The sequence below is a fragment of the Anomaloglossus baeobatrachus genome, chromosome 7, assembly GCF_048569485.1.
Source record: "Anomaloglossus baeobatrachus isolate aAnoBae1 chromosome 7, aAnoBae1.hap1, whole genome shotgun sequence".
NCBI classification, from domain to species: domain Eukaryota; kingdom Metazoa; phylum Chordata; class Amphibia; order Anura; family Aromobatidae; genus Anomaloglossus; species Anomaloglossus baeobatrachus.
This window is the reverse complement of record NC_134359.1, coordinates 230806874-230825799: the sequence shown is the minus strand read 5'-3', so window position 1 is coordinate 230825799 and position 18926 is coordinate 230806874. Positions and strand designations below refer to the sequence as shown.

Here is an 18926-nt window from a genome sequence, read left to right as displayed (position 1 = left end):
TCAGACTGCTTTTTTTTTTTCCTGAGATGTTACTTTAAGCATCTTATCTCTATCATTAGTGGGTCTCAGCATCCCATGAGCTCCAGTCCAACTCCACCCCCCTCTGTGATTTTGCAGCTTCTTTTATGGAAATGTGCACTGAAAGCCTGGTGTGGGCAGGGACAGCTCTCCCAGCACTGCTACATGCAAAATTTAAAATCTTTCAGTGTCAGAACACCTGCACACAGTAATCTAAGTGATACATCGTTGAACTTGGGACCTCTTTGCCTACATCATGCTGCTCTTGGATGATGTAGCAAAAACTGTTGACAGATTCCCTTTAAGAGCTTGCAAGTGCTGCTCTGAAGCTACACTTGCAGATCTCCGTATCCTGCCAGCTTAATTTTCCCTGCAAAGGCAAAACTATGCCTTTGCTTGCAGCATGAGAGAGCGAACGGTTGTGACCAGTTGAAATGTACTGAAGGTCCGAACTGTGAATCTTCAGGAATGCAAAAAAACAAAACAAAACGGAAAGCTGGGAAGCTGGGAAGCATGGGAGCAGTACACTACTGAAGACTGAACATGAGATCACCCTTTATGTACATTTACTATTATTATTGTTTGTATTGTTATTATTGTCGTTATTGTTTGTATTGTTAATATTGTTACTGTTTGTATTGTTGTGGTTGTTTGTATTGTTGTTGTTTGTATTGTTGTTTGTATTGTTTTTGTTGAGGTTTATATTGTATTTTTCCATCTTTATATTTCCCAATTCTAGAGTTTATTTTCTGATCTATGGTGGATCCACCGAAGAGCAGAGATGCCTCACTTCACTCAGGAAGGAAAAAGAAGCCTTTGAGCAGCTGATTAGGTAATACCAAGACAATTAACAAAGGAAAACGTGTCTGAGGCCAAAGTAAATGGAGATATTGGAAAGTGTTAAAATCTCTGGCTGAGGCCCACTCGCTAAATTCATGAAACTGCATTTAATTTATTGTTGCTGTCTAATATAGAACAGTTGTGCCTTCCTGCCAGCGTGTGTCACTATTTCAAATGATTTCCATAGAAAAGGTATTACTGTGCGTAAAGTGCTCTGTGTACTGACGGTATATGGAGTGCATAGCGTAATATCACTAAGCAATGTGAGAACGCGGACTTTAAAGTGGTAAAATAATCAATGCATGTCTTATATTTCTGTTGAAAACTAAATTATAATCAGCCCTTGTAATGCAATATAATTGCCACTATAAGCTATTATTTTGGGAATTATGTGTAACTAACCATAAGTCAGTTTAATAGCGGGTCATTTTTAGTTTTTTTGGGATTATGTGAAAATACAGGGGTTTTTTGTTTTGAACATTAAGAGGAAAGTAAGAAACTAAAGGACCTATTAGACAGGAAAAAATGTTAATGATGGCAATTGATGAGAAAATAGTTATCACGCAGTTATCATGCATAAAAACGCGTTATTGCACAAGCTAATATTTGCTCGAAAGATCGCTTTTGGATCAGATGAGTTTATCAACTGGAAGTGACGCTGTGGCTGTCACTCACTTCCTGTTGCAGCTGTCACTCACTTCCTGTTGCAGCTGTCACTCACTTCCTATTGATTGCTCATTTGGGCCGAAGGTGGGGAGAGAGAAGCCGGCAGTGATTGGACACAGGCTCCCGAGACATCACAATGTCCTGTCAGCTCCAAACCGAGATTATTGACAGCGCTGGAACAACGCCAGAATGGCAGGCGAGTACAGGGTCTCTTATTTTAACCGGGGAAAACAAGTGGAATCAGAAGGAGTTATCCTATTATTGGACAACCCGTTTAAACTTCATACACATAGAAAATAGTCTGGTGTTACCAAAATCATTGGGATTGGCCAGCTGTATCCTTATGTGTAAGACCACTTTAAAGAATGATCTGGGATCAGAAGGTCACAGTGTATAGTTGATCACAGATCCTCTTTAGTGCCTGCTCGTCGTTTACACAGAGTTGGAGCTCATTTAATTCCATCTGATAATACTGAAGGGATTAAGGTTTCCTTCTATCCCGCAGTGATCTAACAGATAGTTGTAACCTCAGCTGCAACCATTCCTTTCTGCTATAAATATCCACTTCTCACTTCTCCCTATGTCGGCCATAGTTCATTCTGTACTGTCCACTTTGAAGGAGCCTGTCTCCAGAGAAGCTTAGGTGTGCGCTTCTGTTGCAGCTTAGAACTTCCTGCCGGAGAAGCCGTGGACTGTTATTTGTTGTCTTTCCCCACCTGTTTGTCTTACCTTCCTCATGTTGTGTTATTGCAGTGGCGTGACTAGCGTCTTGCTGGCCTTCACTAGTCAGGGTGAGTTCAGGGCCAGCGAGAGCCTAGGCATGTGACGGTGCACAGGGAGGGATGGGGGAAGGTCAGTTGGTTTCTGCCAGAAATCCAGCTAACAATGTTGTAAAACCAAACAGGCATCTATACTGATGTAGATGACAGAAGGTTTTATCGCTCAGCAGAGTGCATATTCTCATAAGGTGATTTTTACACTTAAATTAGCTTAATGGTGACTCAGATCAATGGGGCTTGTCACATGGGAGAATGTCGCTAGCTCATAAAAGTTGCTGTACTAAGAAGAAACAAGTGCTGCTGGGAAATGTAGTTTTAGCATATAAGAATAAGGTCGCCCATTCTGCTGTGTGACGCTGGATGCACAGAGGGGCGGATAGAGCTGAAAAAAGAATGGGATTTTGGGATTAATCTGTGAATTGATATCTAATTAGAAATGTTTCTTTTTTAAATTTGAGGAAACACACATTCTTAGCAGGTGAGGTGTGCAACATTAATATATTTTATAACACACTATGAAGAAAAAGACATGGATCGCACATCCCAAAAAATATAATGATCTAAAGCCGTTAGGCAAAAAATTAAATAGAACATGAGGTTCTTTGTTACCACTCTGATCAGATTGTATTAAGCCCACTGCCATGTGACGGCGAACCTCTTGAGTGGGTTCTGATTCTAAACCTTACAGTGCGGCACTGTGCACTAACCACTGCTGCAGTGACAAAGCGCCAGCAGGGCAGGTGACCTGGTGCCTCACAGTGCCCATGCTGCAAGGCGAAGCCCCCGTGGCTCCAGGCCGCACCGCCCCATTGACACGACACCACCACAACAGTGGCCACCACACAGTACCAGCACACTGTGAGAGGAGCTGTGCACAAACCCCTCATTGGCTCCCATATGTGAACTGGGAGCAAAAAAGGCTGACCCCTCTTGCAGTCTCCTCTCTGATTAAAATTACCTGTGCCAAATGGGGGGAGTGCAGATCCAAGAAAAAATTATTTTGATCAGCAGGAGACTACAAGAGGGGTCAGCCTTTTTTTTGCTCTCAGTTCACATATGGGAGCCAGTGAGAGGTGAGTGCACAGCTCCTCTCACAGTGTGCTGGTACTGTGTGGTGGCCGCTGTTGTGGTAGTGTCGTGTCAGTGGGGCGGTGCGGCCTGGAGCCACGGGGGCTTCACCTTGCAGCATGGGTGCTGTGAGGCACCAGGTCACCTGCACTGCTGGCGCTTTGTCACTGCAGCAGTGGTTAGTGCACAGTGCCGCACTACAAGGTTTAGAATAGGGACCCACTGAAGAGGTTCGTCGTGACGTGGCAGTGGGCTTAATACAATCTGATCAGAATGGTAACAAAGAACCTCATTTCTATTTAATTTTTTGCCTAACGGCTTTAGATCATTGTATTTCTTGGGATGTGCGATCCATGTATTTTTCTTGATAGTGTGTTATTAATATATTTTATCTTTTATCTTGTATGCTTTTAGGGAAAAGGCCAGCATGGTGATCCCCGAGGAAAGCGAAGGGAGAGATGACACAAACTTGGATCTTCAGAGAGATTCCTCTTCTGCATCAGATGCCCCCGATACCCGCAGAGCTGGTAGGTAGTGTGAGATCCCATTACTGCTTTTCAACCACTGTTCTTGGAATGGTAAATGTTATTTAAGCCGATTACTTTCGCCATGTAAACACAATCTAAAAGCTTTTGTTCTCGGGATAGTTATCTCATATTTTCAACAAAGAAATCTCAAGTGCAAATAGCAGAAGTTGTACAAAAGAATTTTAATGTCCTCTTATCAGCAGCTTTTTGTTGCAGGTATAGTATTAACCATTGCAGTCTGGCTCAATTATGTGTACTTTAAAATCCTTATGCAGGCAACACAAACATTACTAGTCGTCAATAGTCTCCGCCAGTCAGGAACTGTTTTTTTTTTTTTGTTTTTTTTTTTAATTTAGGGGAGTGAAGGTGAGGCTTGAAGTATCAAGTGACTATGCCAGGAAAAAGAACTAGAACAGTTTATCCGAGGGGGTGAGCCATGTCTCTCACTTACACTGATCTGATATTGATGACATATTCTATCTAAGGATAGGCCATCAATATTAAGCATTGGACAGCTTCTTTTAAAGGGAGCCTGTCACCAGATTTTTCACTATTAAACAAAAAGTGTCACCTTCTGCAGCTCCTGGGCTGCATTCTATGAAGGTGCACCTTGTTCCCTGACTTCCCTTGCAGACCCCAAAAATAACTTTATAAAACATGACCGTTAGGTATGCTAATTACCCGTGTTGGCCAGATGGGCGTGCTCTTTTTCGGCTTCTGACCCCCGTCCTGCCGCTGTTCGCTGTCTTCCTTTCTTGATTGACGTGATGATGCCTTCGTTATCATCCTCGTTGCTCTTTCAAATTTCGCGCCTGTGCAGTCATGTCTGCTTGCGCAGGCGCAGTTCGCTCTGCCATATCGCGGGCAGAGCAGAAAACATAGCTGCTGTCGCGAGCGCCGGTGAGCTAAATGCACAGGCACGAGGATTAGGTCGGGTACGAGCCTGGCACTGGTGAGGTCATGCACAGCGCCGACCCTAATCTCGCGCCTGTGCAAATAGCTCACCGGTGCACCACGACTACCCACAGTGAGTACCCTGGTCCCCTGCACCTGGCTCTCCCAAATAACTACCAACACCCTGAGCCCGGGGCCTTCCCTACCTGCGGAGGGACTGACATCTGGCTGCTTAGCCCCATCTGCCTCGGTACTCCTTACAGCAGCGGCGGTACTCCCATTACTGCAACCCGCAGGTGGTGTCACGAACTTATCCCATGTAAATGCCCCCTTTATATGGATCAAAGTGTCCGCCGAGCCCAGGTCCGGACCCCCCTCGAGCCACGATCCCGAATCCTAGCAGCACGACGAACACCGGGGCAGCACATAACCACCCCCTAGCATTGAGTAACAGTCAGCTCAGCATTGCATCTGTTTTCATACCTTTTTATTAAACTAAGGTTAACAGAATAACATTATTAAATCCACACAATCAAGATATTATAATGCGTAGCATACCATTATTTGAATACATGTGGAGATCTATTGTATGAATAAATCTTTTCTTTGTCGCTCCATTGGGAGACCCAGACAATTGGGTGTATAGCTTCTGCCTCCGGAGGCCACACAAAGTATTACACTTAAAAGTGTAAACCCCTCCCCTCTGCCTATACACCCCCCCGTGCATCACGGGCTCCTCAGTTTTTATGCTTTGGGTTGAAGGAGGCACACATGCACGCAAGCTCCACAATTTAGTCAGCAGCAGCTGCTGACTATATCGGATGGAAGAAAAGAGGGCCCATAACAGGGCCCCCGGCATGCTCCCTTCTCACCCCACTCTGGTCGGCGGTGCGTTTAAGGTTGAGGTACCCATTGCGGGTACACAGGCAGGAGCCACATGCCGTTTTCCTTCCCCATCCCTTAGGGGCTCTGGGTGAAGTGGGATCCTAACCGGTCACCAGACACTGGGACCGTGCTCCCTCCGCAGCCCCTGGGGGAATCTGCTGGACAGGAGACCGGGTATCGTCAGGGACAGGCCCTGCTCCTCTGAGGTACTCTGTGTCCCCTTGGGGACGGCGCATAGAGCGCCTGTCTAATGGACGCTGCAGCAGCTGCTGGTTGTGTTTGTGCGCCGGGACTACCGCGCTGACCGCGCTTGTTTGCCGGCCGCGCTTATAACTTTAGTCCCCGGCTTTTGCGGCCTAGTACCGCATATTCCCGCCCCCAGGCCTGCCAGTCAGGGGTAAGGGCGGGACGCTGCACTGGACGTCAGCGCTGAGGGCTGGAGCATACTTAGTATCCTCCTCCCCCCTCACTGAGCACCGTGGGGCACCAGATTCCCGCACTTTCTAAGGCACGCCCACGGCTCCCTCCTCCTCTCAGAACGCTGGCAGCCATTCCTATCAGCACTTCTGACGCTGGAGAACTTCAGAGACGAGCTCCAACAGCTCTGGGAGGCCCAGGCAGGGAATCTGGTGGTCACACAAACGCTGAGGGCGGTCGGTAAGCAGCACCTGTTACTAGGTGCTTGCCCCCCTGGGTGCCGAAGTGTATATTTATATGCTTATATTGTATACATTTACTCTGTACGGCCGCACTATTGCTTTGGCTATATACCCTCTCTGATTGCTCTAAGAGGAGACACAGCATGTCGTCCGCAAAAAGCAAGGGTGCCAAGGCACAGGCTTACTTTGCAACCTGTACCTCATGTGCGGCTATGCTACCTGCAGGTTCCACCTACCCTCATTGTGTGCAATGCTCGGCCCCTGTGACACTCACTCAGCCGGAGCCTATGCCACTGGTGGGACCCTCGGTCCAGGTGGAACCACCTGCTGCCACTGTCCAGGTGACAGGGACAGAGTTTGCAGTATTCGCTGACAAACTTTCTGAGTCTATGGATAAATGGTCTGCTAAGATACTAGAAGCTTTGCAGTCCAGACCTGTAACACAGGCCCCAGGCACTGTTGAACCTTTTCCCTCAGACCCCCCTCGGTCGGCACAGCAAAGTGCTCCTGGGGCGACTCATAGGTCCCACGGTGAGGACTCCGACACGGACCGCAGTCCCAGACCGGCTAAGCGGGCTCGCCGGGAGCTTCCCTCGACTTCATCACACTGTTCAGGGTCTCAGCATGAGGACTCTCTGGATGATGAAACGGAGGTGGCAGATCAGGGCTCTGATTCTGACGCCGCTCTCAACCTTGATACACCTGAAGGGGACGCCATAGTAAACGACCTGATAGCGTCCATCAATCAGGTGTTGGATCTTTCTCCTCCAACTCCTCAGATTGAGGAGTCAGCTTCTCAGCAGGAGAAATTCCATTTTAGGTTTCCCAAACGTACACGGAGTGCGTTTCTTGATCACTCCGACTTCAGAGATACAGTCCAGAAACACTGAGCTTTTCCAGATAAGCACTTTACTAAGCGCCTTAATGACACACGTTATCCCTTCCCCCCTGACGTAGTCAAGGGTTGGGCTCAGTGTCCCAAGGTGGATCCTCCAATCTCTAGACTGGCGGCTAGATCCATAGTTGCAGTGGCAGACGGTGCATCACTCAAGGATGCCACTGACAGGCAGATAGAGCTCTTGATGAAATCCATCTATGAAGCTATCGGCGCGTCCTTTGCTCCGGCATTCGCAGCCGTATGGGCACTCCAAGCTATCTCAGCTTGTCAGTCTGAGATTAATGCAGTCACACGTGCCTCTACTCCGCAGGTTGTGTCCTTAACCTCTCAGGCGTCGGCATTTGCGTCCTACGCCATGAATGCCGTCCTGGACTCTGCGAGCCGTACGGCGGTAGCATCCGCCAATTCGGTGGCAGTCCGCAGGGCCATGTGGCTACGTGAATGGAAGGCAGACTCTGCTTCCAAAAAGTTCTTAACCGGTTTGCCATTTTCTGGCGACCGCCTGTTTGGCGAGCAATTGGATGAAATCATTAAACAATCCAAGGGAAAGGACTCGTCCTTACCCCAGTCCAAACCAAACAGACCTCAACAACGGAAGGTACAATCGAGGTTTCGGTCCTTTCGGCCCGCAGCCAGGTCTCAATTCTCCTCGTCCAACAGGCCACAGAAGGGTCAGAGGAACTCTGATTCATGGCGGTCTAAGTCACGTCCTAAAAAGACCGCCGGAGGAACCGCTCCCAAAGCGGCCTCCTCATGACTTTCGGCCTCCCCAAACCGCATCCTCGGTCGGTGGCAGGCTCTCCCGCTTTTGCGACGCCTGGTTGCCACATGTCCAAGACCGATGGGTGAGAGACATCCTGTCTCACGGTTACAGGATAGAGTTCCGCTCTCGTCCTCCGACTCGTTTCTTCAGAACATCTCCGCCCCCCGAGCGAGCCGATGCTCTTCTTCAGGCGGTGAGCACTCTGAAGGCAGAAGGAGTGGTGATCCCTGTTCCCCTTCAGCATTGGGGTCACGGTTTTTACTCCAACTTGTTTGTGGTGCCAAAAAAGGACGGATCTTTCCGTCCCGTTCTGGACCTCAAACTGCTCAACAGACACGTGAAAACCAGGCGGTTCCGGATGGAATCCCTCCGCTCCGTCATCGCCTCGATGTCCCAAGGAGACTTCCTAGCATCAATCGACATCAGGGATGCTTATCTCCACGTGCCGATTGCACCAGAGCATCAGCGCTTCCTGCGTTTCGCCATCGGGGACGAACACCTTCAGTTCGTGGCACTGCCTTTCGGCCTGGCGACAGCCCCACGGGTCTTCACCAAGGTCATGGCATCCGGGGTGGCGGTCCTACACTCTCAGGGACACTCGGTGATCCCTTACTTAGACGATCTTCTTGTCAAGGCCCCCTCTCGGGTGGCATGCCAACACAGCCTGAACATTGCTCTGGAGACTCTCCAGAGATTCGGGTGGATCATCAATTTCCCAAAGTCAAAATTGACACCGACCCAATCGCTGACATATCTCGGGATGGAGTTTCATACTCTCTCAGCGATAGTGAAACTTCCGCTGGACAAACAGCGTTCACTACGGACAGGGGTGCAATCTCTCCTTCGAGCCCAGTCGCACCCCTTGAGGCGCCTCATGCACTTCCTAGGGAAGATGGTGGCAGCAATGGAGGCAGTTCCATTTGCGCAGTTTCATCTGCGTCCACTTCAATGGGACATTCTCCGCAAATGGGACAGGAAGTCGACGTCCCTCGACAGGAACGTCTCCCTTTCTCGGGCAGCCAAGGCCTCCCTTCAGTGGTGGCTTCTTCCCACTTCTTTGTCGAAGGGGAAATCATTCCTACCCCCATCCTGGGCTGTGGTCACGACGGACGCGAGTCTGTCAGGGTGGGGAGCGGTCTTCCTCCACCACAGGGCTTAGGGTACCTGGACTCAGCCAGAGTCCTCCCTTCAGATCAATGTTCTGGAGATAAGGGCAGTGTATCTAGCCCTAAAGGCGTTTCAGCCGTGGCTGGAAGGCAGGCAGATCCGAATTCAGTCGGACAACGCCACGGCGGTGGCATACATCAACCACCAAGGCGGCACACGCAGTCGGCAAGCCTTCCAGGAAGTTTGGCGGATTCTGCTGTGGGTGGAAGCCACAGCCTCCACCATCTCCGCAGTTCACATCCCGGGCGTAGAAAACTGGGAAGCAGACTTTCTCAGTCGCCAGGGCATGGACGCAGGGGAATGGTCTCTTCACCCGGACGTGTTTCAAGAGATCTGTTGCCGCTGGAGGAAGCCGGACGTCGACCTAATGGCGTCCCGGCACAACAACAAGGTCCCGGCATTCATGGCACGGTCTCAAGATCACAGAGCTCTGGCGGCAGACGCATTAGTTCAGGATTGGTCGCAGTTTCGGCTGCCTTATGTATTTCCTCCTCTGGCACTGCTGCCCAGAGTATTACGCAAGATCAGGTCCGACTGCCGCCGCGCCACCCTCATCGCCCCAGACTGGCCGAGGAGGTCGTGGTACCCGGATCTGTGGCATCTCACGGTGGGTCAACCGTGGGCACTACCAGATCGTCCAGACTTACTGTCTCAAGGGCCATTTTTCCACCTGAATTCTGCGGCCCTCAACCTGACTGTGTGGCCATTGAGTCCTGGATCCTAGCGTCTTCAGGGTTATCTCAAGAGGTCATTGCCACTATGAGACAGGCCAGGAAACCAACGTCCGCCAAGATCTACCACAGGACGTGGAGGATCTTCTTATCCTGGTGCTCTGATCAGGGTTTTACTCCCTGGCCATTTGCCTTGCCCACTTTTCTGTCCTTCCTTCAATCCGGAATGGAAAAGGGTTTGTCTCTCGGCTCTCTTAAGGGACAAGTCTCGGCGCTCTCTGTGTTTTTTCAAAAGCGTCTAGCCAGGCTTCCGCAGGTACGCACGTTCCTGCAGGGGGTTTGCCACATAGTCCCTCCTTACAAGCGTCCGTTAGAACCCTGGGATCTTAACAGGGTGCTGACGGCTCTCCAGAAGCCACCTTTCGAGCCAATGAGAGATATTTCTCTTTCACGCCTTTCGCAGAAGGTGGTCTTCCTAGTGGCAGTCACATCACTTCGGAGAGTGTCTGAGCTAGCTGCACTGTCATGCAAAGCCCCCTTCCTGGTGTTTCACCAGGACAAGGTGGTTCTGCGTCCGGTTCCGGAATTTCTCCCTAAGGTGGTATCCCCTTTTCATCTCAATCAGGATATCTCCTTACCTTCTTTTTGCCCTCATCCAGTTCACCAATGTGAAAAGGATTTGCACTTGTTAGATCTTGTGAGAGCACTTAGACTCTACATTTCTCGTACGGCGCCCCTGCGCCGCTCGGATGCGCTCTTTGTCCTTGTCGCTGGCCAGCGTAAAGGGTCGCAGGCTTCCAAGTCAACCTTGGCTCGGTGGATCAAGGAACCAATTCCTTCAGGGCTGAAAGCCCATTCTACCAGAGCCGTGGGTGCGTCCTGGGCATTGCGGCACCAGGCTACGGCTCAGCAGGTGTGTCAGGCGGCTACCTGGTCGAGTCTGCACACTTTCACGAAACACTATCAGGTGCATACCTACGCTTCGGCAGATGCCAGCCTAGGTAGGCGAGTCCTTCAGGCGGCGGTAGCCCACCTGTAGGAAGGGGCCGTTTTACGGCTCTATTACCGAGGTATTCTTTTACCCACCCAGGGACTGCTTTTGGACGTCCCAATTGTCTGGGTCTCCCAATGGAGCGACAACGAAGAAGAGAATTTTGTTTACTTACCGTAAATTCCTTTTCTTCTAGCTCCTATTGGGAGACCCAGCACCCGCCCCTGTTCCCTTCGGGCTGTTGTTCTTTTGTGTACACATGTTGTTCGTGTTGAATTGTTCTGGATTCATGGTTTTCAGCTCTCCGAACATCCTTCGGATTGAATTTACCTTAGACCAATTTATAAGTTTCCTCCTTCCTGCTTTTGCACCAAAACTGAGGAGCCCGTGATGCACGGGGGGGTGTATAGGCAGAGGGGAGGGATTTACACTTTTAAGTGTAATACTTTGTGTGGCCTCCGGAGGCAGAAGCTATACACCCAATTGTCTGGGTCTCCCAATAGGAGCTAGAAGAAAAGGAATTTACGGTAAGTAAACAAAATTCCCTTCTTTTTATCTGGGGGGTAGAGGTATAGGAAAAGAGAAGGGAGGGGAGGTAAAGTAATTACTTTATTGGGGATGAAAAAGGGGAGGGGGGTGGAGGCAAGCAAAAACAAGGTGAAGGGGGAGTGGGTAAAAGGAAGAACAATGAACGTAAACAAATCTCAACCATGTTAACAGCCTTCCATTCTAGGAATATAAGCATATTGTCAAGAAGGCATGACTGAAGGTTTGAATAAAAAGATTCATGTTATGAAAAGATTTTTAAGTAGTTATAAATAATTTTTAATTATGTAATACCTTGTATAAAACTATTCCAGTGATCCCATCTTCGGTAATAGGAGGCCAAGGCATTGTTTATGGTAGCAAAGTACTTCTCGAAGTTGTTGTGAAGAGAAGTAGTCTCTACGACCTTAGAGATAGTGGGCACCGTAGATTTCCTTCAATTAGAAGCTATAAGATTTCTAGTAACTAGAAGTAAATGAGTTAAGGCTGCTTTACACGCTGCGATATCGTGACCGATATTGCCAGCGTGCGTACCCGCCCCCATCGGTTGTGCGACACGGGAAAATCGCTGCCCGTGTCGCACAACATCGCGCAGACCCGTCACACTACTTACCTGCCCTGCGACGTCGCTGTGACCGGCGAACCGCCTCCTTTCTAAGGGGGCGATTCGTTCAGCGTCACAGCAGCGTCACTGAACCGCCACCCAATAGAAGCGGAGGGGCGGAGATGGGCGGGACGAATATCCCGCCCACCTCCTTCCCTCCGCATTGTGGCCGGGAGGCAGGTAAGGGGAGCTTCCTCGTTCCTGCGGCGTCACACGGAGCGATGTGTGCTGCCGCAGGAACGAGGAACCACTTCATTACTGCTGCAGTAACGATATTTGAGAATGGACCTCCGTGTCACCGATGAGCGATTTTGCACGTTTTTGCGACTATGCAAAATTGCTCATAGGTGTCACACGCAGCGACATCGCTAAAGCGACCGGAAGTGCGTCACAAATTCCGTGACCCCAACGAGATCACTGGAGCAATGTCGTAGCTTGTAAAGCCCGCTTTAAGATGGGTTTATATATAGGATCAAATTTTTCCAAATTAAGTGAAAGCAGGGCCATTTGGGGAGTGGTCTGAATTGTGGAGTTAGTAATCTGATTAATCAGACTAGAAATATTTTCCCAGAGACTCCTCAATCTGGGACAATTCCAGAAAATGTGGAGTAGAGACAACATTGCATCTGTACAGAAGCTGCTGTTTGTCAGGGCTGGAGCACAATTACAGCCACTGCTCCCTATGTACACAGTGGTGACTAAAATCCCTATGACACAGAGTTAAAGGGAACATGTCACCACTTTTTTGGCCTATAAGCTGCGGCCACCACCAGTGGTCTCTTTTATATACAGCATTCTAACATGCTGTATATAAGAGCCCAGGCCACGGTGAGAACATAAACACTTTATAATACTTGCCTAACGGTCGCGCGGTTGGCCATACGGGCGTGTCCGGTGTCGGCGCCGCCTCTTTTGGCCATCTTTGTTCTCTTTCTCTAGCCGCGGTGCATGACGTGTCTGACGTCATACACACTCGCTGGCATTCAGGGCCTGAGCAGGCGCACTTTGATCTGCACTGAGCAGGGCAGATCAAAGTATTGTAGTGCGCCTGCGCAGGAACGGCGAGTGTGGATGTCGTAGATGCATCATGCACACAGGCTTCAGATACAGGAGGCGCCGGCACCGGAGAACGGAGACGCCCATATGGCCAACCACGCGACCGTTAGGTTAGTATTATAAAGTGTTTTTTATGTTGTCACAGCAGCCTGGGCTCTTTTATATGTAGCATGTTAGAATACTGTATATAAGAGCCCGCTGGTGGTGGCCGCTGCTTATACACCAAAAAAGTAGTGACTGTTTCCCTTTTAAAGTTTGACGGAAGGAATTAATTTCCTCCCAATAGCCAAGATTTCAATGGGTCAACTGGGTACTTTTAGAACAGTTTATCTGCACGTTAAAGGATAATTTTGTTATATAACAGGTTACCTTTAATTTATACATACGTGTCAAGAAAGATTAACAGTAATGGCAAAATAAGGAGATTTAACAAAAAATTGCTCTACAATAGTCACGAGAGTTGTCATCGTGTCTGTGAAAGATAAGATTGTTGGTCACATATACTGCTTATTATAGAAATATAATGATCAGTTCTGCAGATACTTTATGTGACTATACAGCATGGTATTTCACTATAATATCAGTTTTATATGGGGAACTACTGAGAAGTGCGAACATAGATTCTCCAAGAAGGTAAGGTCTCTGGGATCAAACTGTGGAAAGATTGGAGCTCATTTCTCTGCAGTTTCAAAAGCACAAGAAATGTATTAAAACTTTTCTATATTTTAGATCTTCTGCAACTTGGAAGTGTAAGGGGTTGCACAGGATTAAAGAAATATGGTAGCTTTCATCCAAAAACAGTGCCTTACCTGTCCATTGGTTGTGTGTGGTATTGCGGCCCACTCATCTAATGGACAGGGTTTCTCTTGTTTCGGGGGGAAAAAAAAGCAGCCAAGTTATATTAATTCCACAATGACTCTTTTTAACATTCAGTTAGTTGTGCCAAAATACTTACACTATTAGTCACTATGGCACGTGTAGTCAACTCCGTATGTGGTGCTGCACTGAGGGGCGTCCAAGCTAAGAAACTACCAAAACGAATGGTAACCTTGATTAAAATTGATGGTGTTGGCCCTTTAAAGAATAATGAGGGTAAAATCATAGAAAGCGATGTGGGAAAAGCAAATGTTTTAAATACTTTTTTCTCAACTGTGTTCACACAGGAAAAGCATATGCCAGGGGAAATGCAGAGTGATCATGTAAATGCCCCATTAAGTATGACCTGCCTAACCCAGGAAGAAGTGCAGAGCCGACTTAGTAACATTAAAATTGACAAATCACCAGGCCCTGATGGCATTCACCCTCGGGTATTAAGGGAGTTAAGTAATGTGATAGACAGGCCTCTATTCCTTTTATTTAAAGACTCTATAGAAACTGGGTCTGTTCCACTGGATTGGCGGCTAGCAAATGTGGTACCAATATTCAAAAAAGGGTGCAAAAGGGAACCTGGAAACTATAGGCCGGTAAGCTTAACATCTGTTGTGGGTAAAATGTTTGAAGGGTTTTTAAGGGATACTATTATGGAATGTCTCAATGTTAATAACTGTTTAACTCCATATCAACATGGATTTATGAAGGATCGCTCCTGTCAAACTAACCTGATCAGCTTCTATGAGGATGTAAGCTCTCACATGGACCGAGGAGAATCATTGGATGTCATTTATCTCAACTTCGGTAAAGCATTTGACACTGTCCCACATAAAAGACTGATAAGTAAAATGAGAAAGCTTGGGCTCGGGGAAAATGTGTGTAGATAGGTAGGTAGCTGGCTTAGTGGTAGAAAACAAAGAGTGGTTATTAATGGCACATACTCAGATTGGGCCAGGGTTACTAGTGGGGTGCCACAGGGGTCTGTATTGGGCCCCCTACTATTTAATATATTTATTAATGATCTGGTGGATGGTTTACAGAGTAAAATATCAGTATTTGCAGATGATACAAAACTATGTAAGGTAGTTAACACAAAGGAGGACAGTTTGCAACTACAGATGGATTTGAGTAAATTGGAGAATTGGGCTGAAAAATGGCAAATGAGGTTTAACACAGATAAGTGTAAGGTTATGCACATGGGAAGGAGAAACAGATGCTACGATTACTTACTAAATGGGAAACTGCTGGGGAAATCAGACATGGAAAAAGACTTAGGCATCTTAGTGAATAAGAATCTAAATTGGAGTGCCCAGTGTCAGGCAGCAGGCACCAAAGCAAATAGGGTGATGGGATGCATTAGAAGAGGTTTGGGGGCACGAGATGAAAACATCATTCTCCCTCTGTACAAATCACTCGTCAGACCACACTTGGAGTATTGTGTGCAATTTTGGGCGCCGGTGCTGAAGAAAGACATTACTGAACTTGAAAGGGTTCAGAGGCGGGCTACTAAAATAATAAATGGAGTGGGTGCATTACAATACATGGAAAGGTTATCAAAATTAGGTCTATTTACTCTAGAAAAGAGAAGACTTAGGGGAGACCTAATAAATATGTAAAAATATATCAGAGGGCCATATAGAGATCTCTCCCATGATCTGTTTGTACCAAGGACTATGACAAGAACAAGGGGGCATTCTTTTCGATTGGAGGAAAGAAAATTCCTACATCAGCATAGAAGAGGGTTCTTCACGGTAAGAGCAGTGAGGCTCTGGAACTCTCTTCCTGAGGAAGTGGTGATGGCCAACTCACTGAATGAATTTAAGAGAGGAATGGATGCATTTCTTGTTAGCAAAAGTATAGAAGGTTATAAATAGCATAATCTTACAGGTAGATAGAAGAGCGACCAAGATTATTAGAGGAATGGGTGGGCTGCAATACCAAGACAGGTTATTAAACTTGGGGTTAGTTAGTTAGGAAAAACAAAGGCTTAGGGGGATCTAATCACAATGTATAAATATATGAGGGGACAGTACAGAGACCTTTCCAAATATCTCTTTACACCTAGGCCTGCGACTGGAACACGGGGGCATCCACTACGTCTTGAGGAAAGAATGTTTAATCATAATCACAGATGAGGATTCTTTACTGTACGAGCAGTGAGACTATGGAGCTCTCTGCCATATGATGTTGTAATGAGGGATTCACTAGTAAAATTTAAGCAGAGCCTGAACGCATTTCTTGAAAAATATAATATTACCAGTTATGTGTATTAGATTTTATGACAGGGTGTTGATCCAGGGAACTAGTCTGATTGCCGTATGTGGAGTCAGGAAGGAAATTGTTTCCCCATTGGAGCTTATTTGACACATTGGGGTTTTTTTGCCTTCCTCTGGATCAACATGTTAGGCTACAGGTTGAACTAGATAGACTTAGAGTCTCCCTTCAACCTTAAAAACTATGAAACTATGAAACCTACCTTCCATACTTGCAGAGATATGATTTGAAAAAAACTCACTTTGAGTCCAATGGATCCCATGCGATTCATTAAAGGTTGATATTTCCACAGTATAATTGTCTTGCTTTTTTACCTTTAGTGCATATGTCATTCTAGTTCTTTGAATTTTAGGAGGCCAGAAGCAGAAGAACGTGCAGCACAACATCATTGTCGACATGAGGGAATTCCGCAGCGAGTTACCATCTCTGATCCACCGGCGAGGCATTGACATAGAGCCTGTCACTCTGGAAGTGGGAGATTATATTCTAACGCCCGACATATGTGTAGAACGGAAAAGCGTCAGTGACCTGATTGGGTCATTGAACAATGGACGTCTCTACACGCAGTGCGTTTCCATGAGCCGATACTACAAGCGACCTATACTTTTGATAGAATTTGACCCCAACAAGCCATTCTCCCTCACATCTCGGAGTTCAATCCACCAGGAAATTTCTGTGAATGACATCACCTCAAAAATCACCCTTCTTACACTGCACTTTCCTAGGCTTCGTATTCTATGGTGTCCATCACCTTACGCCACTGCCGAACTGTTTGAGGAGCTAAAGCAGAACAGGCCACAACCTGACGCCGCGACTGCCATGGCTATTACTGCAGACTCGGAAACCATCCCGGAATCTGAGAAGTATAATCCAGGCCCTCAGGACTTCCTTCTAAAAATGCCAGGGGTCAATGCCAAAAATTGCCGAGCCATAATGAATCATGTAAAGAACATAGCAGAACTGACAACCCTACCTCTAGAGAGATTGTCTGAGATCCTTGGAAACTCTAATACGGCAAAACAACTTTATGATTTCATTCACACGTCTTACACCGAAGCAGTTTCCCAAGGGAAAGCAAAACGCTGAGATGTCTGTGTATATATCCTATCTATTATGGAAAATTAATTTATTTTTTATACTTGTAATTGCTCCTATTTTCCATCACAGAAGTGTTACTATAGATAGTATGCAATTGCGTGGCAATGAAATTAGGCTTTAGGATTAGTGCCCCATTATCATTTTGTCTACTCTTTACTCAGGGAGCATCAATTTGATCAATGATGAATTAATAATTTAATATAATTAAATAAATGGGTTGTAAAGCCCCCTTTTATGTGGCCATATTTTTTTAAACAAACCATCAATGATTTGTAAAATGGACTTAAGTACTTAAAGGTTAGTTAAACCTTCCCAGGTTTTTTGTTTTTTTTGTCATTAACTTTCTAGTCTTCATTAACATTTTTTCTACCATTTTTTTGCTGTGTCGTGTCTATACTCTTCTTTTCAAAATGGCTCAAGCTCAGTGAGATTAGATTGCGACGTCTGTGATCAGCAACTTTCTAGTCTTTCCACAGATTCTCAATGGGATTTAGGTCTGGAGTTTGGGCTGTTCACACACGTGAATATGCTTTGATCTAAACCATCCATTGTAGCTCTGGCAGGATGTTTAGGATTGTTGTTCTGCTGAAAGATGAACCTACTCCCCTGTCTCAAGTCTTTTGCAGCCTCTTAAGTACACATGTACCCGGTGAGTATTTGGTGAGTTTTTAATATCAGTATTTGTAAACCAAAGCTAGGAGTAGGTAAAAAAAAAATGATGCAGAAATGGTGCACGTGTTTCTAATATACTTTTCCACTGACTGTTTCACTCCTAGTTTTGGCTTACAAATAGTGAGGTAAAAAACTCCCCAAATGTTTAGTGTGTACATGACCTTACAGGTTTTCCTTCAGGATTGCCCTGTATTTAGCTCCATCCATCTTCTCAAGTCTGACCAATTTCCCTGTCCCTGCTGAAGAAAAGCCCCCCCCCCACCAACACCACTGCATAATGCTGCCACCACCATGTTAGACGGTGGGGATGGTGTTTTCAGGTTTATGTGCAGTGTTAGTTTTCTGCCAAATACAGCGTTTTGCATTTAGCCCATAAATTTCTACTTTGCTCTCATCTGACCAGAGCAGCTGCTTCCACATGCTCGCTGTGTCTCCTACATGGCTCTTTTCAAACTTCAAGTGAGACTTCTTATTGCTTTCTTTCAAAAATGATTTTTCTTCTTGCTAGTCTTCCATAAAAGCCAGCCATGTGAAATATACAACTCAGGGCAGAGTCACACTGGCGTATGATTCTCGTATTGCCCTAATTGGACCACGGGAAAAAAAATCGCAGCATGCTGTGATTGTCTGCGAGTCTCTCATCACTCGCACCTATACAAGTCTAGAGGTGCGAGTGAAACATCGGACTACACTTTGATGATATCAAGTGCAGTGAGATATACACACAGGTTGACAATGGAGGAGATGGAGAGATTAATTCCTCTCCTCCGCAGCTGTGATCCAAACGGAAGATCGGATCACAGTCTGATACTCTGCTCATGCATTGCATGCCATACCCTAGTGTGACTTCAGCCTAATAGTTGTCCTGTGGACAGATTTTCCCACCTGAGTTGTGGATCTCTGCAGCTCCTCCTGAGGCTATGGGCCTCTAGAGTAATTCTCCAATTAGTTCTTTCCTTTCTTGGGATATCAATTTAGGT

General features: G+C 46.7%; 1 protein-coding gene across 1 annotated transcript; it reads left to right on the top strand.

Annotated features, from left to right (window-relative positions):
- Nucleotides 1-561: 561 nt before the first annotated feature.
- Nucleotides 562-17754, top strand: LOC142246669 (DNA repair endonuclease XPF-like). The gene is made up of 4 exons (XM_075319734.1): nucleotides 562-578; nucleotides 758-850; nucleotides 3786-3898; nucleotides 16529-17754. Exons 1-4 carry the CDS (start codon nucleotides 562-564, stop codon nucleotides 17260-17262), a joined length of 957 nt encoding a protein of 318 aa, XP_075175849.1. The 3' UTR covers nucleotides 17263-17754.
- Nucleotides 17755-18926: the final 1172 nt, after the last annotated feature.

Coding starts and splice junctions, on each gene's coding strand:
- LOC142246669 (XM_075319734.1), top strand. Junction 851..3,785: donor GCCTTTGAGCAGCTGATTAG/GTAATACCAAGA, acceptor GTATGCTTTTAG/GGAAAAGGCCAGCATGGTGA. Junction 3,899..16,528: donor CCCCGATACCCGCAGAGCTG/GTAGGTAGTGTG, acceptor TTTGAATTTTAG/GAGGCCAGAAGCAGAAGAAC.